The 21,441-nt window shown below is 42.4% G+C and overlaps 2 protein-coding genes across 4 annotated transcripts; one reads left to right on the top strand and one right to left on the bottom strand.

Moving 5' to 3' along the window:
* Positions 1 to 4,273: 4,273 nt before the first annotated feature.
* LOC112214618 (neuropeptide-like protein C4orf48 homolog) lies at positions 4,274 to 9,823 on the bottom strand. 3 transcript variants are annotated; one of them, XM_042327155.1, is made up of 4 exons: positions 9,738 to 9,823; positions 7,856 to 8,001; positions 7,445 to 7,533; positions 4,274 to 5,419 (listed from the first exon to the last, which is right to left on the bottom strand). In XM_042327155.1, the coding sequence occupies exons 2-4, from the start codon at positions 7,965 to 7,967 to the stop codon at positions 5,348 to 5,350; spliced, it is 273 nt and encodes a 90-aa protein (XP_042183089.1). In that variant the 5' UTR covers positions 7,968 to 8,001; positions 9,738 to 9,823; the 3' UTR covers positions 4,274 to 5,347. The 3 variants fall into 3 exon arrangements, with proteins under 3 accessions (XP_042183089.1, XP_024229278.1, XP_024229279.1); XM_024373510.1 differs by lacking the exon at positions 9,738 to 9,823 and adding an exon at positions 8,256 to 8,358; XM_024373511.2 differs by lacking the exon at positions 9,738 to 9,823 and adding an exon at positions 8,312 to 8,352.
* On the top strand, positions 8,990 to 21,357 carry LOC112214616 (negative elongation factor A). Its single transcript, XM_024373508.2, has 11 exons — positions 8,990 to 9,351; positions 10,774 to 10,945; positions 11,346 to 11,507; positions 14,500 to 14,589; positions 14,724 to 14,851; positions 16,891 to 16,960; positions 18,627 to 18,715; positions 18,790 to 18,901; positions 19,306 to 19,613; positions 19,964 to 20,063; positions 20,563 to 21,357. Exons 1-11 carry the CDS (start codon positions 9,142 to 9,144, stop codon positions 20,745 to 20,747), a joined length of 1,626 nt encoding a protein of 541 aa, XP_024229276.1. The 5' UTR covers positions 8,990 to 9,141; the 3' UTR covers positions 20,748 to 21,357.
* The last annotated feature ends 84 nt before the right edge of the window (positions 21,358 to 21,441 follow it).

Here is a 21,441-nt window from a genome sequence, read left to right as displayed (position 1 = left end):
GCCTTAGGAAGTGCAACATAACCAATATCCCACTGTGTATTTAATAGAGGCTGGGTTGAAAATTGACCAACCTCAGATTTCCCACTTCCTGTTTGGATTTCTTCTCAGGTTCTTGCCTGCCCTATGAGTTATGTTATACTCACAGACATCATTCAAACAGTTTTACAAACTTCAGAGTGATTTCTATCCAATACTAATAATAATATGCATATATTAGCAACTGGGACTGAGGAGCAGGCTGTTTACTCTGGGCACCTTTTATCCAAGCTACTCAATACTATCCCTGCAGCCATAAGAAGTTACATTAACAAACTATAGTTTTGGCAAGTGGGTTAGGACATCTACTTTGTGTATGACACAAGTCATTTTTCCAACTATTGTTCACAGACAGATTATTTAACTTATAATTCACTGTATCACAATTCCAGTGGGTCAGATGTTTACATACACTAAGTTAACTGTGCCTTTAAACAGCTTGGAAAATTCCAGAAAATGATGTCATGGCTTTAGAAGATTCTGATAGGCTAATTGACATAATTTGAGTCCATTGGAGGTGCACCTGTGGATGTATTTCAAGGCCTACCTTCAAACTCAGTGCCTCTTTGCTTGACATCATGGGAAAATCAAAATAAATCAGCCAAGACCTCAGAAAAAAAATTGTAGACCTCCACAAGTCTGGTTCATCCTTGGGAGCAATTTCAAACGCCCGAAGGTACCACGTTCATCTGTACAAACAATAGTACGCAAGTATAAACACCATGGGACCACACAGCCGTCATACCACTCAGGAAGGATGCGCGTTCTGTCTCCTAGAGATAAACGTACTTTGGTGTGAAAAGTGCAAATCAATCCCAGAACAACTTCAAAGGGTCTTGTCAAAGGCTGCTCAACAGGGAAGAAGTCACTACTCCAAAACCGCCATAAAAAGGCCAGACTACGGTTTGCAACTGCACATTGGGACAAAGATCATACTTTTTGGAGAAATGTCCTCTGGTCTGATGAAACAAAAATAGAACTGTTTGGCCATAATGACCATCGTTAAGTTTGGAGGAAAAAGGGGGAGCCTTGCAAGCCAAAGAACACCATCCCAACCATGAAGCACGGGGATGGCAGCATCATGTTGTGGGGGTGCTTTGCTGCAGGAGGGACTGGTGCCCTTCACAAAATAAATGGCATCATGAGGTAGGAAAATTATGTGGATATATTGAAGCAACATCTCAAGACGTCAGTCAGGTCAAGTTAAAGCTTGGTCGCAAATGGGTCTTCCAAATGGACAATGACCCCAAGCATACTTCCAAAGTTGTTTCAAAATGGCTTAAGGACAACAAAGTCAAGGTATTGGAGTGGCCATCACAAAGTCCTGACCTCAGTCCTATAGAAAATTTGTGGGCAGAACTGAAAAAGTGTGCTTGAGAAAGGAGGCCTACAAACCCGACTCAGTTACACCAGCTCTGTCAGGAGGAATGGGCCAACATTCACCCAACTTATTGTGGGAAGCTTGTGGAAGGCTACCCAAAACGTTTGACCCATGATAAACAATTTAAAGGCAATTCTACCAAATACAAATTTAGTGTATGTAAACTTCTGACCCACTGGGAATGTGATGAAATAAATAAAAGCTGAAATAAATCATTCTCTCTACTATTATTGACATTTCACAGTCTTCAAATAAAGTGGTGATCCTAACTGACCTAAAACAGGGAATTTTTCATGGATTAAATGTCAGGAATTGTGAAAAACTGAGTTTAAATGTATTTGGCTAAGGTGTATGTAAACTTCCGACTTCAACTGTATGTACAAAAATATCACAAAATTAAGCACATAATATAAGACTGTGTGTCCACTGATGTATTCAGAGAAAATCATCTCAGTCACTGGTTTATAGCAAGATAGGCACAGGCACACACACAGTAGTTGATAGTGTGACTAAACACATAAAAACTGTTTCCTGAGCGAACAGCAACTATTCCCTGCAGGGGAGAAATGTGGCCCTATACAGTTTTACACATTGGATACCTCCCAAATGGGACGCTATTCCATATATACTGCACTACTTTTGACTTGAGCCTATGGTCAAAAGTAGTGCACAGCACTACACTCTTAGAAAAAAGGGTTCTTCGGCTGTCCCCATAGAAGAACCCTTTGAAGAACCCTTTTGGGTTCCATGTAGAACCCTCTGTGGAAGGGGGGACAGCCAAAGAACCATTTTAGGTTCTAGATAGCACCCTTTTTTCGAAGAGTGTACATAAGGAATAGGGTGCCATTTGAGACGCAGACATAATCAATGTGCCTCTGCCACTAGCGCTGATGGATAGCGCTGTTGGATAGCGCTGATGGATAGCGCTGTGCAGTATCTACAGTGGGGCAAAAAAGTATTTAGTCAACCACCACTGGTGCAACTTCTCCCACTTAAAAAGATGAGAGATGCCTGTCATTTTCATCATAGGTACACTTCAACTATGACAGACAAAATGAGAAAAAAAAATCCAGAAAATCACATTGTAAGATTTTTAATGAATTTATTTGCAAATTATGGTGGAAAATAAGTATTTGGTCAATAACAAAAGTTTATCTCAATACTTTGTTATATACCCTTTGTTGTCAATGACAGAGGTCAAACGTTTTCTGTAAGTCTTCACAAGGTTTTCACACACTGTTGCTGGTATTTTGGCCCATTCCTCCATGCAGTTCTCCTCTAGAGCAGTGATGTTTTGGGGCTGTTGCTGGGCAACACGGACTTTCAACTCCCTCCAAAGATTTTCTATGGGGTTGAGATCTGGAGACTGGCTACGCCACTCCAGGACCTTGAAATGCTTCTTACTAAGCCACTCCTTCGTTTCCCGGGCGGTGTGTTAGGGATCATTGTCATGCTGAAAGACCCAGCCACGTTTCATCTTCAATGCCCTTGCTGATGGAAGGAGGTTTTCACTCAAAATCTCACGATACATGGCCCCATTCATTCTTTCCTTTACACGGATCAGTCGTCCTGGTCTCTTTGCAGAAAAACAGCCCCAAAGCATGATGTTTCCACCCCCATGCTTCACAGTAGGTATGGTGTTCTTTGGATGCAACTCAGCATTCTTTGTCCTCCAAACACGACGAGTTGAGTTTTTACCAAAAAGTTATATTTTGGTTTCATCTGACCATATGACATTCTCCCAATCTTCTTCTGGATCATTCAAATGCTCTCTAGCAAACTTCAGACGGGCCTGGACATGTACTGGCTTAAGCAGGGGGACACGTCTGGCACTGCAGGATTTGAGTCCCTGGCGGCGTAGTGTGTTACTGATGGTAGGCTTTGTTACTTTGGTCCCAGCTCTCTGCAGGTCATTCACTAGGTCCCTCCGTGTGGTTCTGGGATTTTTGCTCACCGTTCTTGTGATCATTTTGACCCCACGGGGTGAGATCTTGTGTGGAGCCCCAGATCGAGGGAGATTATCAGTGGTCTTGTATGTCTTCCACTTCCTAATAATTGCTCCCACAGTTGATTTCTTCAAACCAAGCTGCTTACCTATTGCAGATTCAGTCTTCCCAGCCTGGTGCAGGTCTACAATTTTGTTACTGGTGTCCTTTGACAGCTCTTTGGTCTTGGCCATAGTGGAGTTTGGAGTGTGACTGTTTGAGGTTGTGGACAGGTGTGTTTTATACTGATAACAAGTTCAAACAGGTGCCATTAATACAGGTAACAAGTGGAGGACAGAGGAGCCTCTTAAAGAAGAAGTTACAGGTCTGTGAGAGCCAGAAATCTTGCTTGTTTGTAGGTGACCAAATACTTATTTTCCACCATAATTTGCAATTAAATTCATAAAAAATCCTACAATGTGATTTTCTGGATTTTTTTTCTAATTTTGTCTGTCATAGTTTAAGTGTACCTATGATGAAAATTACAGGCCTCATCTTTTTAAGTGGGAGAACTTGCACAATTGGTGGCTGACTAAATAGTTTTTTGCCCCACTGTATAAGAAGCAAAACTATACATTACACACACACACCTTGATTAACAAATGTTCTCTTGCTCCTGGGGTTGCTTGCCAGACACTGAAATACGGAGCCTGTAATGTATCACTGGGAACTGAGGCACAGTCCCAAATCGATCCTTAAGCACAATGCCCTATGCCCTTGTGGTGGAAGTTTGATCATATTACTTATACCAATCAAATCCTCTCAGATCTCTTCAAGTGCATAGGGTGTAGGGCTTAGGGTTCATTTGGGATTGGCCTTCAGTTATTTCCACAACCACTAAAAGATATCAGAAAGGCATACATACAGTGACGAAAGTTATAATAATGACTTTAATACCAAATAAAACATACAAGACATTACTAAAAGCAGCTTATTGACATTTTGAAACAAAGAAAGCAACAACACAAACACAAAGCATTATTATCATTAATAATACTCCTCTGTAGTTACCATTTTAGCAATACATTGTCAATATTCTACAGTCCCTATGTCTTAGTGGTAAATATGCATTTGTTTGTCTATATTCTCCTGACCACTACATCATCCAACACTTTTATCTTCATACAGTTCAGATAGACAGAATAAAGACAAAAGATATGATGAATATAACAAAATTATGAAGTGCCTCAGACAACTGATTGCCATAAACAACTGGTTGAGATGAGTGTAGGCCTACACCCTATAAACATGCATGGTACCACATACACCTAAAAAGTACACTTATTCTAAAGGCCTGGTGTTGCCATGCCAATACAAAATAACTTTCCCAGACACTTGTTATGTTATGCATGTTATTATGAATTAACAACTATTTTGAATTTAATGCTGCTGCTTCGCGTGTATCTATGTATATGTTAATTATCCTGATCATATTGGCACACATTTAATAAAAGGTGTCTGTCTTTTGAACCTATATACAGATCTACTATGCTATAGCACAACTAATAGGTTACATCCAAATTGAAAGTGTTTTTTTTCCTTTAAATTAAATGTGTAAAGTGTAAATCGTATTTTATTTCACAAAATCCCTCAGATAAGACAAACCCTCACATAAGACATGGACATGAGTTCTGGGACAATAGGCTAGCTGTTGTTGGCTTTGCCCTACATGCCATAGTAACGCATGACTGGCTTATCTAAACTCATAAAATGAAATCTTATCTTTAAATAATTAAACCACTGCAATATCAATAGTGATATGTTAGCAAAGAAAATAAAGTGTCTGTTGTACAAATTAGCAAACTAAATGGTACAATATTCCATAGAAGGAAGCTCAGAGAGACAACTGTCTAGTCCAGGCGTTGTTTGTAGTGGGTAAAAGTAAGTGTCCGGCCATTGTGGGTGTGGGGTTGGTTGCCATAGGGGGGGCACATCACTACTCCATTCAGCGCAGGGTATTAGTGGGCATGCAGTCACACAGGGCTCGCCTCTCTGCCCTCAACACCAGAGTCTCAGTCTAGGAGGAAACAAAAGCAATGCCATGTTAGGGAGTACTAGGCGGAGTAAACTTTTTAAACTAGGCTAAGACTTGTAGAGGAACTTTACAGGTAGGTATACAGCAGGCCAGGGTATAGATGTGGTGAAAAGGTCCATCGAACTCAACCAAAACATTGTAATTGCCATGGCAACATGTGCAGGAAAGATCCCAAATCTCCTTATTTCAACACAGAAAAAATAGCTTACATTTAGGCTATTGTTTATGTGTGTATTTCACCAGAGGTGCAACTTTCACTGGGGACAAAGGGGAGATGTCCCCCCAACATTCTGATATTGCATTTTTTGTACTGGTTTTATCATTGGAGTGTGATACAAAACGAGGTACGGGTGTGCTTTAGGACCATGTGGATGTCTCCGAGTGGTCAGGTAGGCTGTTTGGAGTGTTTAGTTGACTGGATAAAAAAATGTATATGTCCCCCCCACTTCTAAAATCAAAGTTGCGCCCCCTGTATTTCACACTATGTTGAGGTAGAAACTGGAGTATAATGCTTGTATGGATGTCAACCCCAACAAATGTTCATGTCATCTTAACCAATAAACTGTATTACAGTTAAAAATGACTGGACTACCACCACGGATTTCTGAACGCTAGCTATGCTAACCAGTTTATACGAACAGGAGTTAGCATTTAGCAGTCACTTCTTCTAAACCTGAAAAGGGACAACTTCTAAATGTTATGCAGCGAAAACTTCCAAATATATCCAAATCGGACTTAAGTAACCACATTGTGGGTCTGTTACAATACATAAATCATGATGGATTTGACAAATATCCACTTAGTTAGATCAAAATTGTCAAATGTGTGCTAATCTGGTCAATGGAACGGTCCTCGTTCCATTGACCCCTTTACTGCATCTATAGGGAGCAACTCAGTACTATCCCAGACATAACCAGTGCTTGAAGTGGAATGAAATAGGTGTTGGTACTCATTTTAGGTGCTGGTACTCATTTTAGGTGCTGGTACACAGTGGGGTAGTTGGGGCATTGTGTATACTCACATCTTAATAATATGAATCTGTCAGCAAGTGCACACAACTCTCAACCAGGAGCATCACAGAAAAACGACATCGGTAGCCCGTAGATGGTAGGAAAGGCATTTCAACTTATACCAGGAAATGCTAATTAACCACATAAGGAGACCATTTTGAGGTCTGGGAAAAATAAAACGGAAATATTCTGGGAGGGTTTAGATGCCCATTAATTCAATTGTGCACCTAGCATGAGACCTTTTGGCTAACAGTGTTGCTGTACTATACAATGTAGACCTACAGTGTACGTGATGGCAGAGTTTGAAAAACAAATGCATTCCCGATTCATCATCATATCATTCTACCAGGTAGACCTACTTTGCAGTCTACATTTAATTTGGAAGGTTTTGTGAAAGCCTTGAGAAATGTTCAAACACCGCATGATGACTGAATTGCGCATCGCAAAGATTCAAATAAGACTTCGGACCAAACTTTTGCAATAACTTCTTTGCTTACCCATTGTTGCCTTAAAGCATCGTTGTTTTTCTATTTAAAAAAAAAAAAGTGTGATTGAGAGTGAAAACCTGAAAAAAACTATAGGAAAACATATACTTTTTCACACATTTCCTTCGCCAGGCGGGCTGTTTTTTGTGTGTCAAATTAGAGTATACCCACTTCTCCAGGCACCACTACACCACTGCTGGTACTTATCATATATTAAAGGCAATACAATATTCTTTAACAGGTGCCAGTTCTCAATCAATAGAAAATCAAAGGTGGACAACTACGGCCCACTTCAAGCATTAAGTGTAACAATGTGTAAATACAATAGTTAGTAAATTGATGTAGTTCTGCCCATGAGCTGTTCTTCTCTAGTAATGTTCTGTATTATGTCATATTTTGTGTGGACCCCAGGAAGAGTAACTGCTGCTTACGCAACAGCTAATGGGGATCCTAATAAAATGACACGCTGTAACATAAAGTGTAACTGAAAAGAAAGGGATCGCAACTGTTACCCGGGCATCAAGGTTGAAAGCAGTCTTCTTAAGGTCTTGTAGTGCCCTCTGCATGAATTCAAATGCATGACAGTCCACACAGGGACGACCTGCAAGACAACGTGACAAAATATAAAAACTGTGTTCATTTTGATTCATTATAGGCTACTGCATTAGTGAAAACAAAAACAATATTTTAAGACGTTTATATTTACAATCAATACCTATCTGCTGATACACTTCCTCAATTGCTGTTGTCAATTGGTATAACCTATCGATTAGGCAATCAATCATAATTGATTGTGTTTGGGCCTAGAATTTCAAAAAAATCTTTATACACCTAGACAATTGTCATCCACACTACAATAACAGCCGCTCATTGTGTATAATCGCAAATGCAACAAAGACAATATATTAAATAAAACCACTTACTTTCAGCAGGGATTACCGTCCCTGCCTCCTGCTCAGCATCACTTGGCCTAAAACACAAGAGCTGCACCGCTAATAGCAGCATCACCGCTTGCAAATAGCCGCTCGATACCATACTGATGCTCGGTGCAAGATGTCAAGAGAAAGACCTGGAAAATGGAGATGGCGAATTTTAGCATATGATTCCTTATGATATTTAATTACGTTTATAAACGAAGCATTGATAGGATATATGAAAACGATTGTAGGCTACGTTTCCACGACTAAAGAAAGCAACACCAGCATCCATAAGAACATCACAGATGCGGAGATCACGTTTTAAATGGGCCAATCTTTTTTTCATAAAGAAAAATATCGGAAATATAACTAAGAACAGTATAACATTTAATGTAGGCCTACTCACTGTGGGTGATATTTTAAAGAAAATAAAAACAATGTAGCCTGCCGAAAGACGCCCACCTCAAGACGATTCTGTTGAATATTAATTCAAAGGGCAGAAGGCGCATGCGTATAAAACCCTTTGAGGGTAGTCACTAGTTACCACAGCCACAAAACCAAAATTGGCTCTTAAAATTGTAATTAATTTAATGTTAAGCATACATTTAGCAGTGTGGTTAGGGTTTAGTTTTTGTGACTGTGGCAACTGTAAATTAGGCAAACGGATTATCCCGCCACAAATTCCGTAAAAGTAGGCCTACGCTAAATTATTTTATTCATTTAATTTATTCATCCCAAATTGAATGTTGGCCTCACTGGTTCGCTAATATTGTTCACATTTCTTCGCAGTCGCTTATTTGCATAACCTTATACAGAAATGGTTGTACAATAAATATTATCCGCACGTACACGGACCATTAATTCCTACACATTAGTGCACTCTCCAAGTCAATTTCAAGAAAAGGGTTTGTATTATTAGAATTATTTGCAAAAGGGAAGTCAGCATTCCCATTAGAGTCAAACAGCAATGATGTTACAGACGTACATCTCAAGTGTTCTGTAAATTCAATATTTTCAAAAGGCCATGTAAAATTACATTTGTTTTTTGGATAGGTAAGAGAGATGTGTGTTCCTTTGATCTCCCTCGACATGAACATGGGGTCCTTGATATGTGGAATCCTTAGGGCGACATTTAAAATGGTTTAAGGTTAGGGTTTAGTGTAAGGACGTCCCAAGGATCCACGTTAGCACTCAGCATGAACATGGTGGGTGTGTCCTAACCAACCGTTCTAAGTTTTCTTAGCTAGGTAGCCTTTTAAAATGCCCGAACTCAAAACGCTTCTTTTTCCAAGATGGCGTCGATGAAGGATAGCGATACCGGCCTGTGGCTCCATAATAAACTAGGATCAACAGACGAACTTTGGGCGCCTTCTAGTATTGCTTCACTCCTCACGGTTTCAGTTATCGACAATATACGGTTGTGTTTTTCGAGTTTGTCGCCTCCAGTAAAGCTAAAAATCTTGCTCGGGATGCTGCATCTTCCGAGGCGGACTGTTGATGAGGTGGGTACGCGAGTTGCTATATGACTGACTGAACACTAGTTAGCCACTGCTACTAGTTAGTTTAAATGGGGTTCTGCAGCATGCAGCCTTGGTCGAGTTTCTAACTAACGTTAATATTTCCTGAGTGGGAAGTATATTACACCATGTTTACAATCTAACCGTTTTCAGGGTACACTTATCTAGCTGCATATGTCTTAGACTCTTTGCTTAGGGAGACCTGTTCGGAAGAGCCAAGTGTCTACAGCCAAGAGGTAGTTAGCTAGCTAACTGTCGTTTGTTTAGGCTCATTCTGTCCAGTCTCATTTGTTTACCCAACGCACATGGATTGCTTTCACAAACCCTAAGTTAACTTAGTTAGCTGTCTAGCCTGACGTGTAACATTGAACCTGTTTGTAGTGTAGTCGTTATTTTTGTTGTTGTTGGTCGTCCGAGAAGCGTTCAAATGCTCAAAACTTCTCGGAGCTTTGTCACTCCAAGTGGATTCGCATGTCTGCCAGGCTGCTTGTGCCATTTTGGAGGGCGTAACCAGCGAGTTAGGTTACAAGTCAAAATTGGGAAACAGCCTTTAAAATGTTTTTTTTTTTTTTAAATCGTCTAATAGCTAAACGTTCTATTAACTTTGATAGTCTTGCTTCTTAACTACAACTTGTTGTAAACCAGGTGCACTACAATTTCTCGACATTGCTTTGTTTACTTATTATAGTTCTGTGATGATTAATTGATTGAATTAGCTACCTGTATACATTTATACGTGTCATTTCAATTTCATGACCATAACAAAATCTACATATCCTGTAATGCATTATCACCGTCATTCACAGTCCCTGCGGCCTACTGTTTGATCATGTATTGGGCATACATCTTTCCCATGTCCCACTGTTCAGAAGCCTGATAGCTGCCAGAATTAAACTTGTCCAGCTCCTATTATTGCTGAACTGTGGGACTTTATATCTCCTTCTGGAGGACAGAAGCTCAAAACATTGGGCAAGACTATGTGGGGTCCTCTATGATGTGCTTGGCCTTGTCCCTTGCTCATCTATCATAGAGTCCCTGAAGTCTCCTGCACTCAACCCCAGGTTTACGGTCCTCCTGAGGATGCCCATGTTAGCTACTGACAGCCCAACAGGCCAGGAAACAAAGTCAGCACACACACTATATTGAAGGTGTAGTAGTTGGATGTATTCAATTTCTGTGCCCTGCTCTAACCTCCACCTCCCTCTTATGCCCATATACACCCTGCCCCATGGAGATTCTATAATCGATTTCTTCCTATCAACAGACAGCAATGTATACTGTGAGCCATGTATGCATGTAAAGCCTAAAGAAAGATGACCATTCCACAAGATTGAATGCTAAAAGTGTATTTATTTTTTAATTAATCTTGCTCTACTAACCTCCACAATCACCTCCTTTGACATGCAGATGAAGGAGGCCCTATCAGAGATCATCCAGCTGGCCACAGTGGACTCTGAGCCCTGGGTACTGATGGTGGCAGATATCCTTAAGTCCTTCCCAGAGACAGGCTCTCTCAACCTGGACCTGGAGGAGCAGAACCCTAACGTACAGGACATCTTGGGCGAGCTCCGGGAGAAAGGTGGGTACACTACCATAGGCTAGGGGTCACAAGTCAAGAGTAAAATGAGAGCAGAAGGGGACATTGAGGGTCATGGTTCTAGCTTTACAACTGGAATGACTGTGATTATGTAAACTGTGCTTGGGGAATTTGTAGTATGGAATAGGATGCATGTTCCCGCATTTTGGTGCTGTTCTGACATCACCTGATGGTTGGCCATCTATCAGAGTCCTACTTTTTCTTTATCACCTGTGAACATGTTAGTGCTTGTGCAGATACTTGTTGGTTGCACCTGCCTGTTTCCTTCACACTTCTGCTTTTGCTTCCTCTTCGGGGTCTAGGTTTGAGATGCTGTAAAAACACTGTTAACTGCTTGTGTAAAAAGGGTTTATAAATACATTTGATTGTTCTCCCCCTGCAGTGAGTGAGTGTGAGGCGTCGGCCATGCTCCCTCTGGAGTGCCAGTACCTGAACAAAAGCGCCCTGACCACCCTGGTGGGCCCACTCACGCCCCCCGTCAAACACTTCCAGCTCAAGAGGAAGCCCAAGAGCGCCACCCTCAGGGCAGAGCTGCTGCAGAAATGTAAGAGAAGATACTTCACTCGATCCACCCACCCTGGGTGCATGTCAATAGTCTAAAGTGGCATCCTCGTCATCTTCTTCATCTGGGGCCTAGGAATACTGATCAAGGATCATGTTCCCCCTGTCCATGTAATGTTACTCATTATGATCTAAAAGGCAGATCTTAGATCACAACTCTTACTCTGAGACGCTTAATGAATGTGGCCCCTGATCTGAAAAGCAAAAGTTAAAGCGCTATGGTGGATGCCTACTTGGGAGTTGCTTTCACTTGTCCATTTGTTTTTCACACGTCAGTGCAGATGAAGGAAAGCAGATGAGAAAGTGAAGCCACTTTAGACTCTTCAGGAGGTCCCAGTGCTTTTTCTGTATCAAAAAGGGGCTACGGTGGTGGGCGTGGCATGGCCAGCCCATCGGTGCGGCTGAATTCAGTCAAGGCCTTGGGCAAAAATGTTTTTGAGGCCCCCATCTTGGCGGTTGAGAGAATTTCGGTGTTTTAAAGCCAATTTCTTGAATGAAATTATATGCATTTTTCTTTTCACACATTTTGTTATGGAGTGGAGAGAATTTGATCAGTTAAGCAAATTTCCTGCAAATCAAAATTACTTAAGTTTATTGGTCGCCTACACAGATTTGGACATTATCGCAGGTGCAGTGAAATGCTTGTGTTTTTAGCTCAAAGTGCAGAATACCTAACTACACGCAATCTAAAAAGTCCGGACGAAACATTAGGAACACTTGCTTTGTCCATGACCTAGACGAACCAGGTGAAAGCTATGATCCCTTATGGATGTCACTGGTAAATCCACTTCCGTAAGTGTAGATGTAGGGGAGGAGACAGGTTAAAAAAAAAAAGGATTTGAGACATGGATTGTCTGTGTGCCATTCAGAGGGTTAATGGGCACGACCAAAGATTTAGGTGCCTTTTGAATGAGGTGTGGTAGTAGGTGCCAGGTGTCAAGAACTGCAGCGCTGCTGGGTTTTTCGTGCTCAACAGTTTCCCATGTGTATTAAAAATGGTCCACTACCCAAAGGACATCCAGCCAACTTAACACAACTGTGGGACGCATTGGAGTCAACATGGGCCATCAAGCAACCCTGTGGAATGCTTTCGACACCTTGTAGAATCCATGCTCTCGACACCTTGTAGAATCCATGCTCTCGACACCTTGTAGAATCCATGTGCTGACGGCTTGAGGCTGTTCTGAGGGCAAAAGGGGGTGCAACTCAATATCAGGAAGGCGTTCCTACAGTTTTGTACCCTCATTTGTGCACTGGTGTATATGGATAGACAAGTCCTTTCCAGAGACTGCTCCCTCAAGCTGGAGCTGAGAGAAAATATTGCAGTTTAAGTAAATTTCCTGCAATTCTATGCATTTTGCCATGGCTAATGTTGTGTCCTTATGCTCAAACATTTTAACAAGTCAATACTTCTGAAATCATCGTTTTAGTCTGGCTTATATTTTAGTGATTGTTAGTTCTCATATGTATTTAAAGATACATAGGTCTATCTTTTCTACATACTAGTTTGTCATTTAAGTTTACGCTGACCGTGTTATTCCATCTTGAAAATAAATTATTTGGACTTAGGCGGCCCGCCCAAGACTTTTCTATGCAGGAAAGACCCTGGCTCGCCATGTTTCGGGTCTCCTGTCCTTTGTAGGGCCCTATAAAATCTCCGTTGCGGAGAACGCAGATGGAATCTAGACCTTAAAATGGAATTCAACAACATAAAAAAATCAATTGAGCTTACTAGGAAATTAACTAAATGTATTGAGCATTCATTCATTTGTTCAAGATTATCATAAGACCTGAACAAAATATGTCAGTGATTCATATTTTCCTTCAACTTTCTGAAGAGGCAAAGGCACAGGAATTCCCGTGTGTGTATGTGCACGCGTTTGTCGAACACTTTGCGTAGCCGTTAGCGATGATGCTAATGTAATGACAGCCGTCTTCTGGTAGATGGAAAGTCTTTCTCAAAAACCTCAATTAAATGTTAGTGGCAATATGTAACTTTTTGGGGCGACCCAACTGAATTCACAAAGAAATGTGTTATAGATCTATAATTCTACTTGAAAGCAAGTCTAAGAAGCAGTAGATCTGTTCTTTATGCGATATTCTGGTTTTGCTTTTGCTTTCGGTTTTGTACAATAGCTTCAAACAGCTGAAGCAACAATATTTTTAATTATGGAAAATATATTTCACATTGGTGTAGATGGTACAATGATTCTCTACACTACAACTGAAATGAGGCAATTAGAGTTCTAGTAACAAGGAAATGGCGGAGCAATTTTTGACTAGATCAACTTTAATTTCAAAGTAGCCAATGTCTACCTGGCAGAATATCATGATTAGTGGCCTTTTGTTTTACCAAACTCTGCAATCACGTGAGCGCTACAGAAATAGCGCTAACCAAACAATGGTCTCATGCTGCACTTAAATTAAAGGGTAACTACACCCAAAAATCAAGATTTCTTAGAATTTTCCCAGACCTCGTAAGTGTTCTCTTGATGTGGTTTTAAGCATGGTTGTGGATTTAGAACATTATGTTTTAGTTTTTCTATATAAAAAGTGTGATTTAGAGAACCTGAAACTGGGGAAAAACAGAAACCTGTAAAACCAAAACAGAGAAACTGGAATTTTGGGGGGGAAAACAAAATGAAATCAGGCAAAAAATACAATATTTTATAGGGCCCTACCTTTTGTGCTAGTTTAGTGAATGGTCTTTTTCACATTAGTGAATGGTCATGACTCATGTTCATTACAGCACGCACTGGAAAATGAATATGAATGTTTCTTATTGGACAAGTTCATGTAGTCCCTCCCTATTTGTTTTCTTCTGTTTGGTGCCAAATGAACAGCACCCTCTGGTGTATTCACTAGGAATCTAACAGAAGGAAACAGGACGAAACTGGGTGGAACTAACCAAATTAGTTGTTTTAAACATTTTCCATTGCAAAATATTTTTGCCTCACGTTCTGTTGTGGTTTCAGCCACAGAGACGGCTCAACAGCTGAAGAAGACAGCGGGAGTGCCTTTCCATGCAAAAGGAAGAGGCCTGGTCAAGAAGATTGACACCACCAGTGAGTGACACACACACAGCAATTACAATACTTGTTTTTGCTAAGACTATGCATATGAACACTTACACACACATTCATACCCACGGGTGTCTAATTGGATGCTGAGATATCATGTTTTATACTCTCCCTTCCAGCACCCCTCAAGGGGATCCCCAAAGCCCCGTTCCGCAGCCCCACCACCCCCAGTATGTTCAGCCCGCCGAGCAACCGCACACCCATAGCCCCCGCACGGACGCCCCTGCGCAAGGAGAGGGGAGTCAAGGTAACGAAGGGGCCTTAACAAGTGACCTTGTTTTCTTTTAAGGGATAGTTCACCCAAAGTACAAAATTACCTTGATTTCCTCATCCTGCAAGCAGTCTATGGACAAGGTAAGATCGCAATCCATGCTTTGGTTTTGTTTTCGGACAGTGGCCACACAAGCAAAACCAAAGCATGGATTGCTGTCTAACCTCGTTCATAGGCTGCTTATACAGTAAGGAAACCAATATGTAATTTTGTAATAAAAAAAAATATTTTCACAGTAGACAGGAAGCAGGGTTTCCGTTATGAAAATGTGGTGCTGGACATTTGACCAGGAGCATTTTAATTTACCGGACATTTGAGAAATGTACTGGACCCAAATGTATTGGGTGTGTAAACTGATTAGGACGTCCACGCATGGTTCTCAGAATAACCAAAATCACATTTAGATTATGGTAATTCATCTTAACAGAACATGCAAATCCAGGATGCAACATGTTTCAAACAGACCACCATAGTCCCTATGCCCAAGAACACTAAGGTAACTTGCCTAAATGACTATAGACTCTTAGCACTCACGTCTGTAGCCATGAAGTGCTTTGAAAGGCTGGTCATGACTCACAACACAGACCCACTTCAATTTGCATACCACCCCAACAGATCCACAGATGCTGCAATCTTTATTGCACTCCGCACTGCCCTTTCACACCTGGACAAATGGAACACTTATATGAGATGCTATTCATTGACTACAGCTCAGCGTTCAACACCATAGTGCCCTCAAAGCTCATCAAGAAAGCTAAGGACCCTGGGACTAAACACCTCCCTCTGCAACTGGATCCTGGACTTTCTGACAGGCTACCCCCAGGTGGTATGGGTAGGTAACAAAACATACTCCACGCTGATCCTCAACACGGGGGGCCCCTCTGGGGTGTGTGCTCAGTCCCCTCCTGTACTCCCTGTTCACTCACAACTGCACGGCCAGCCACGACTCCAACACCATCAAGTTAGCCGATGACACAACAGTGGTAGACCTGATAACCGACAACGAGGGAGGAGGTAAGAGACCTGGCCGTGTGGTACCAGGACAACAACCTTTCCCTCAACGTGATCAAGACAAAGGAGATGATTGTGGACTACAGGAAAAGGAGGACCGAGCACGCCCCCATTCTCATCGATGGGGCTGCAGTGGAGCAGGTTGAGAGCTTCAAGTTCCTTGGTGTCCACATCACCAACAAACTATTATGGTCCAAACACACCAAGACAGTCGTGAAGAGGGCACGACAAAGCCTATTCCCCCTCAGGGGACTGAAAAGATTTGGCATGGGTCCTCCGATCCTCAAAAGGTTTTACAGCTGCACCATCTGAGAGCATCCTGACTAGTTGCATCACTGCCTGTGAGAGGAAGTGATGTAGTGTTAGAGGAAGGCCCTAAAAATTGTCAGTCTCCAGCCACCCAAGTCACAGACTTCTCTATGCTACCGCACGGCAAGCGGTACCAGAGTGCCAAGTCTAGGTCTAAAAGGCTTCTAAACAGCTTCTACCTCCAAGCCATAAGACTCCTGAACATCTAATCAAATGGCTACCCAGACTATTTGCATGGCCCTCCTCTTTTACGCTGCTGCTACTCTCTTATCTATGCATAGTCACTTTAATATCTCTACCTACATGTCCATATTACCTCGACCAACCGGTGCCCCCGCACATTGACTCTATACCAGTACCCCCTGTGTATAGCCTTTGTTACTTTTATTTCTTAGGTATTTTTCTAAAAGCTGCATTGTTGGTTAAGGGCTTGTAAGTAAGCATTTCACTCTAAGGTCTACGCTGTTGTATTTTCATCAATGAATTGGCAAAGCATTATTTAGCAATGAGATTATACATTTTTTTTGCAGAATTAAATACATTTTATTTACGGTCTTCTTTTTTTAAATGCCAAAAGCCAGCTGTTACCGGTTAACAGAAACCCTGATGGGAAGCTGTATTGAAAGGATTGTCATTTTAAATTGATGGTTCAATGTGTTAAGCGAGTCTGATGCACATTATTGTCTGTTCTTTAGTTGTTAGACATCTCAGAGCTCGATATGGTGGGAGCTGGTAGAGAGGCAAAGAGGAGAAGAAAGACTTTGGGTAAATGCATTTATTAATATTTTTGATCAACAGTGCATTCGGAAAGTATTCAGACCCCTTGACTTTTTCCACATTTTGTTATGTTACAGCCTTATTCTAAAATTACTACTTTTTTCACCCATCAATCTTCACACTACCCCATAATGACAAAGCAAAAACTGTTTATACATTTTAGCAAATGTATAAAAAATACCCTTTTCAGTACTTTGTTGAAGCATATTTGACAGCAATTACAGCCTTGTCTTCTTGGGTATGACGCTAAAAGCTTGGCACAGCTGTATTTGTGGAGTTTCTCCCGTTCTTCTCCACAGATCCTCTCAAGCTCTGTCAGGTTGGATGGGAGCGTCGATGCACAGCTATTTTCAGGTCTCTCCAGAGATGTTCGATTGGGTTCAAGTCCGTGCTCTGGCTAAGCCACTAAAGGACATTCAGAGACTTGACCCGAAGCCACTCCAGCGTTGTCTTGGCTGTGTGCTTAGGCTCGTTGTCCTGTGAGACTGGGGTGAAGGTTCACCTTCTGAGGTCCTGAGCAGGTTTTCATCAAGGATCTCTCTGTACTTTGCTCCGTTCATCTTTCCCTTGATCCTGACTAGTCTCCCAGTCCCTGCCGCTGAAAAACATCCCCACAGCATGATGCTGCCACCACCATACTTCACCGTAGGGATGGTGCCAGGATTTCTCCAGACTTGACTCTTGGCATTCAGGCAAAAGAGTTCAATCTTGGTTTCATCAGACCAGAGAATCTTGGTTCTCATGGTCTGAGTCCTTTAGGTGTCTTTTGGCAAACTCCAAGCGGGCTGTCACGTGCCTTTTACTGAGTAGTGGCTTCCGTCTGGCCACTCTACCATAAAGGCCTGATTGGTGAAGTGCTGCAGAGATGGTTGTCCTTCTGGAAGGTTCTCTCATCTCCACAGAGGAACTCTAGAGCTCTGTCAGAGTGACTGTCGGATTCTTGGTCACCTCCCTGACAAAGGCCCTTCTCGTCCGATTGCTCAGTTTGGTCGGGCGGCCAGCTCTAGGAAAAGTCTTAATGGTTCCAAACTTCTATTTAAGAATGATGGAGGCCATTGTGTTCTTGGGGATCTTCAATGTTGCAGAATTGTTTGTTTTTTTACCCTTCACCAGATCTGTGCCTCGACACAATCCTGTCTCGGAGCTCTACGGACAATTCCTTCAACCTCATGGTTTGGTTTTTGCTCTGACATGCACTGTCAACTGTGGGACCTTTTTATATAGACAGGTGTGTGCCTTTCCAAATCCTGTCCAATCAATTGAATTTACCAAAGGTGGACTCCAAGTTGTAGAAACATCTCAAAGATGATCAATAGAAACAGGACGCACTTGAGCTCAATTTCGAGTTTCATAGCAAAGGGTCTGAATACTTATGTAAATAAGGTATTTGTTTTTTTATATTTGATAAATGTACAAACATTTCTAAAAACCTGTGTTTGTTTTTTCATTATGGGGTATTGTGTATAGATTGCTAAGGGTTTTTATTTGTTTAATCCATTTTAGAATAAGGCTGTAACGTAACAAAATGTGGAAAAAGTCAAGGTGTCTGAATACTTTCCGAAGGCACTGTATCTCTATCTAGCTAGCAGTCTTCACTATTATTCACCGTCTTTGACTCACTCATCCTTATTGATCTCTTTCTCTCGTGGTACAGAAACAGAGGCTGGGGAGAAAGCTGCCAAAGAGGAGGCTGTGGTGGAGAATGCTACACCAGACTATGCTGCTGGACTGGTGTCTACACAGGTAGGAAGAGAGACACTCACTCAATTTACAAAGTGATGTATTGAATTGTAACCTATTCCAACGGGTGTTTTCAGAAACTGGGTGCGTTGAACAACGAGAGCGCCCTGCCGTCTACGAGTTACCTGCCTGCTACTCCCAGTATGGTCCCCTCCTCCTCCTACATTCCCAGTTCAGAGACGCAGCCAGGTGAGAGAGACAACTTCACACACCTAGATATCAGTTACCCTCCATTTGGTCTTATACGAAGTTGGTTTTTGCAATATGGCACGGTTGTAGCATATTGAGTAAATAAGCCCTGGACAATTGACAATTAAAGCCTTGTCTGAGCCAGAACGGTCTATAGGGCAGTCTCCTGTTTCTGTAGCGAGGCAGCTTGATTTACAATCCTCGTAGCAGCTTGCCTTTTGATACACCACATGGAATTTGATGTATTGGTTTGACAAACTACCTGGATTAACAAAGTTCTGACAAGATTTCCATCCGTACTTACTCCTATCCAATCTTCTGCACAACCAATTAGCGATTGATAGAGCGATAGTCTCAGATGTCGAAAAACTGAGTCTTCATTCATCCTCCTCTTCTTTCTCTAGCGAATGCGGGCGGTTCAGGGCGCGACGCCCTGCAGTCGGGTCGACAGCCTGAGGAGTCAGCCACGCCCAGCGCTGCCGCCACCACCCTCCCCGGCCAGTTCAAACAAAGGACGCCCATGTACAACGCCGGCAACACGGCCGCCAGCCCCACCGCACCCGCCTCCCCCAGCACGCCAGCCAGCACCCCCGCCAGCAGCAACGGCCCCCCTGCTGCCGCCATTGCCACGCAGCCCGAGACCCCAGCCACACAGCCCCCCGCTACCCCCCAGCCCAGCACGCCCCAGCCCAAAAAGAACCTCTCGCTCACTGTGAGTTGGATAAAGGCATCATTGGGACTCTGTTCCAACATTCACACCACTATACTACTTAGAATGAAGCGATATATTGGGCATGCATTCTAAGATGAACTTGTGTTACTATGCTAGAATGTTACGCTTACATACAAACACTGACTGTAGAGATTGTAGTTCTGTATTTGTAATGGTGGTTTGGTATGGGATGGTGGTTTTACTTAAGAGATGTAGTTTTGTCTTAGTTGAATGCACTGTGACTGTAAGTGACTCTGTATAAGAGCATCTGCTAAATGTCTAAAATATAAATGCATGAAGTGTGGTGTGGTGTAATCTCTGTGCCATGTGTTGTGATCCCCCCCCCCCAGAGAGAACAGATGTATGCTGCTCAGGAAATGTTCAAGACCGCTAACAAGGTCACCAGACCAGAGAAAGCTCTCATCCTGGGCTTCATGGCCGGATCCAGAGGTACTGTACTGCTTTGTGCACATACTCCCATTTTCCTAGATGAAGTCCACCTAGCGTGTGAGTTTTGTACTGTTGGAAATTGCAAAGTTTTTGTAATAAGTAACAGCTTTTTGCAAGTGAGAAGAAATATTCCCTCAAGTACAGTGGGATGCTGCTGAGAGTAGGACGGCTCATAATAAGGGCTGGAACGGAGAAGTGGAATGGCAAATTCCGATGTATTTGATTCCATTCCACTGATTTACGCTCCAGCCGTTACCACGAGCCCGTCCTCCCCAATTAAGGTGCAACAGACCTGTGCTGGAGTATGTCCACTTAGTGGCATGCGGTATGAGTTTAACGTACTAGTAATGTTTTTAGTAATGCGTGGGTATGTTCAAGTGCTCTGGAGGCGGAGCTGGCTACACACACCTCTTTTAAAACACTCTCGCTCCACTGCGAGTTCTCCTGCAATGACACACACCAACTACACCTCTACATGTTGGTGTCTCCCCTCCTCCAGAGAACCCGTGTCCGGAGCAGGGCGACATCATCCAGATCAAGCTAAGCGAGCACACCGAGATCCTGCCCAAGGCGGACGGCACGGGCAGCACCACCATGCTGGTGGACACGGTGTTCGAGATGAACTACTCCACAGGACAGTGGACCCGCCTCAAGAAGTACAAACCAATCACCAACACCTCCTGAGGTGGCTGCTGGCCTGCCTGCCGGGACTAAACACACACATATACACTTACCTACACACGCAGGCCATATCCTATTCAGGTGGCCAGGGACTTGTCATACTCACACACTTGTGCAAATACACATGGGCCAAATCCAGCCCGTGAGAGGGGCTGGGGAGTGGGGGAACAGATCCCTCTTTCTCAAAGTTCCTTCATTGCCAAAAGGCAGGGACCCTCAAGACTCGTTTCCGTTGGTTCGTTTTTCTTTTCTGTTTTAGTTATGTCCCCTCAGATTCCTGAACATTTGTGTGTTAGAAGAGTCCTTATACCTTCTTTTCATAAGATACCTGTCAAGACCTGCTTTACTATGAAAAGGTACAAGCATGCCACAAAATATTACAACTGTCCGTGTTTTTCATTGTGAGAATGACGTTTACTGTATTCTTCCTACTTCGTCTGAGAAAATGTAAGAAACTAAAGAGCCCAACCCATCAGTGAAAATGTGACGGATAGAGAGGTGATGGGTTTCCTTTTTGCTGTGAAATTCTGTTTTGAAAAGTTCCGGAGAATGTCTTGTTTTTTTTCCCATCCTTACCAAGAAGGGAAGAAAAATAAAGCGAAAAATGTTCCGATTCCAGAGTGTTAAACAGTCCTTCAGAAGCTCTCGCTCTCCTCCTGACTCTACCATTTTGTCGGAGCTCATGATGACTAGGGTA

This window comes from Oncorhynchus tshawytscha, linkage group LG09 (genome assembly GCF_018296145.1).
Source record: "Oncorhynchus tshawytscha isolate Ot180627B linkage group LG09, Otsh_v2.0, whole genome shotgun sequence".
NCBI classification, from domain to species: domain Eukaryota; kingdom Metazoa; phylum Chordata; class Actinopteri; order Salmoniformes; family Salmonidae; genus Oncorhynchus; species Oncorhynchus tshawytscha.
Note: the sequence above shows the minus strand (reverse complement) of the source record. Positions and strands in the feature narration are given on the sequence as shown.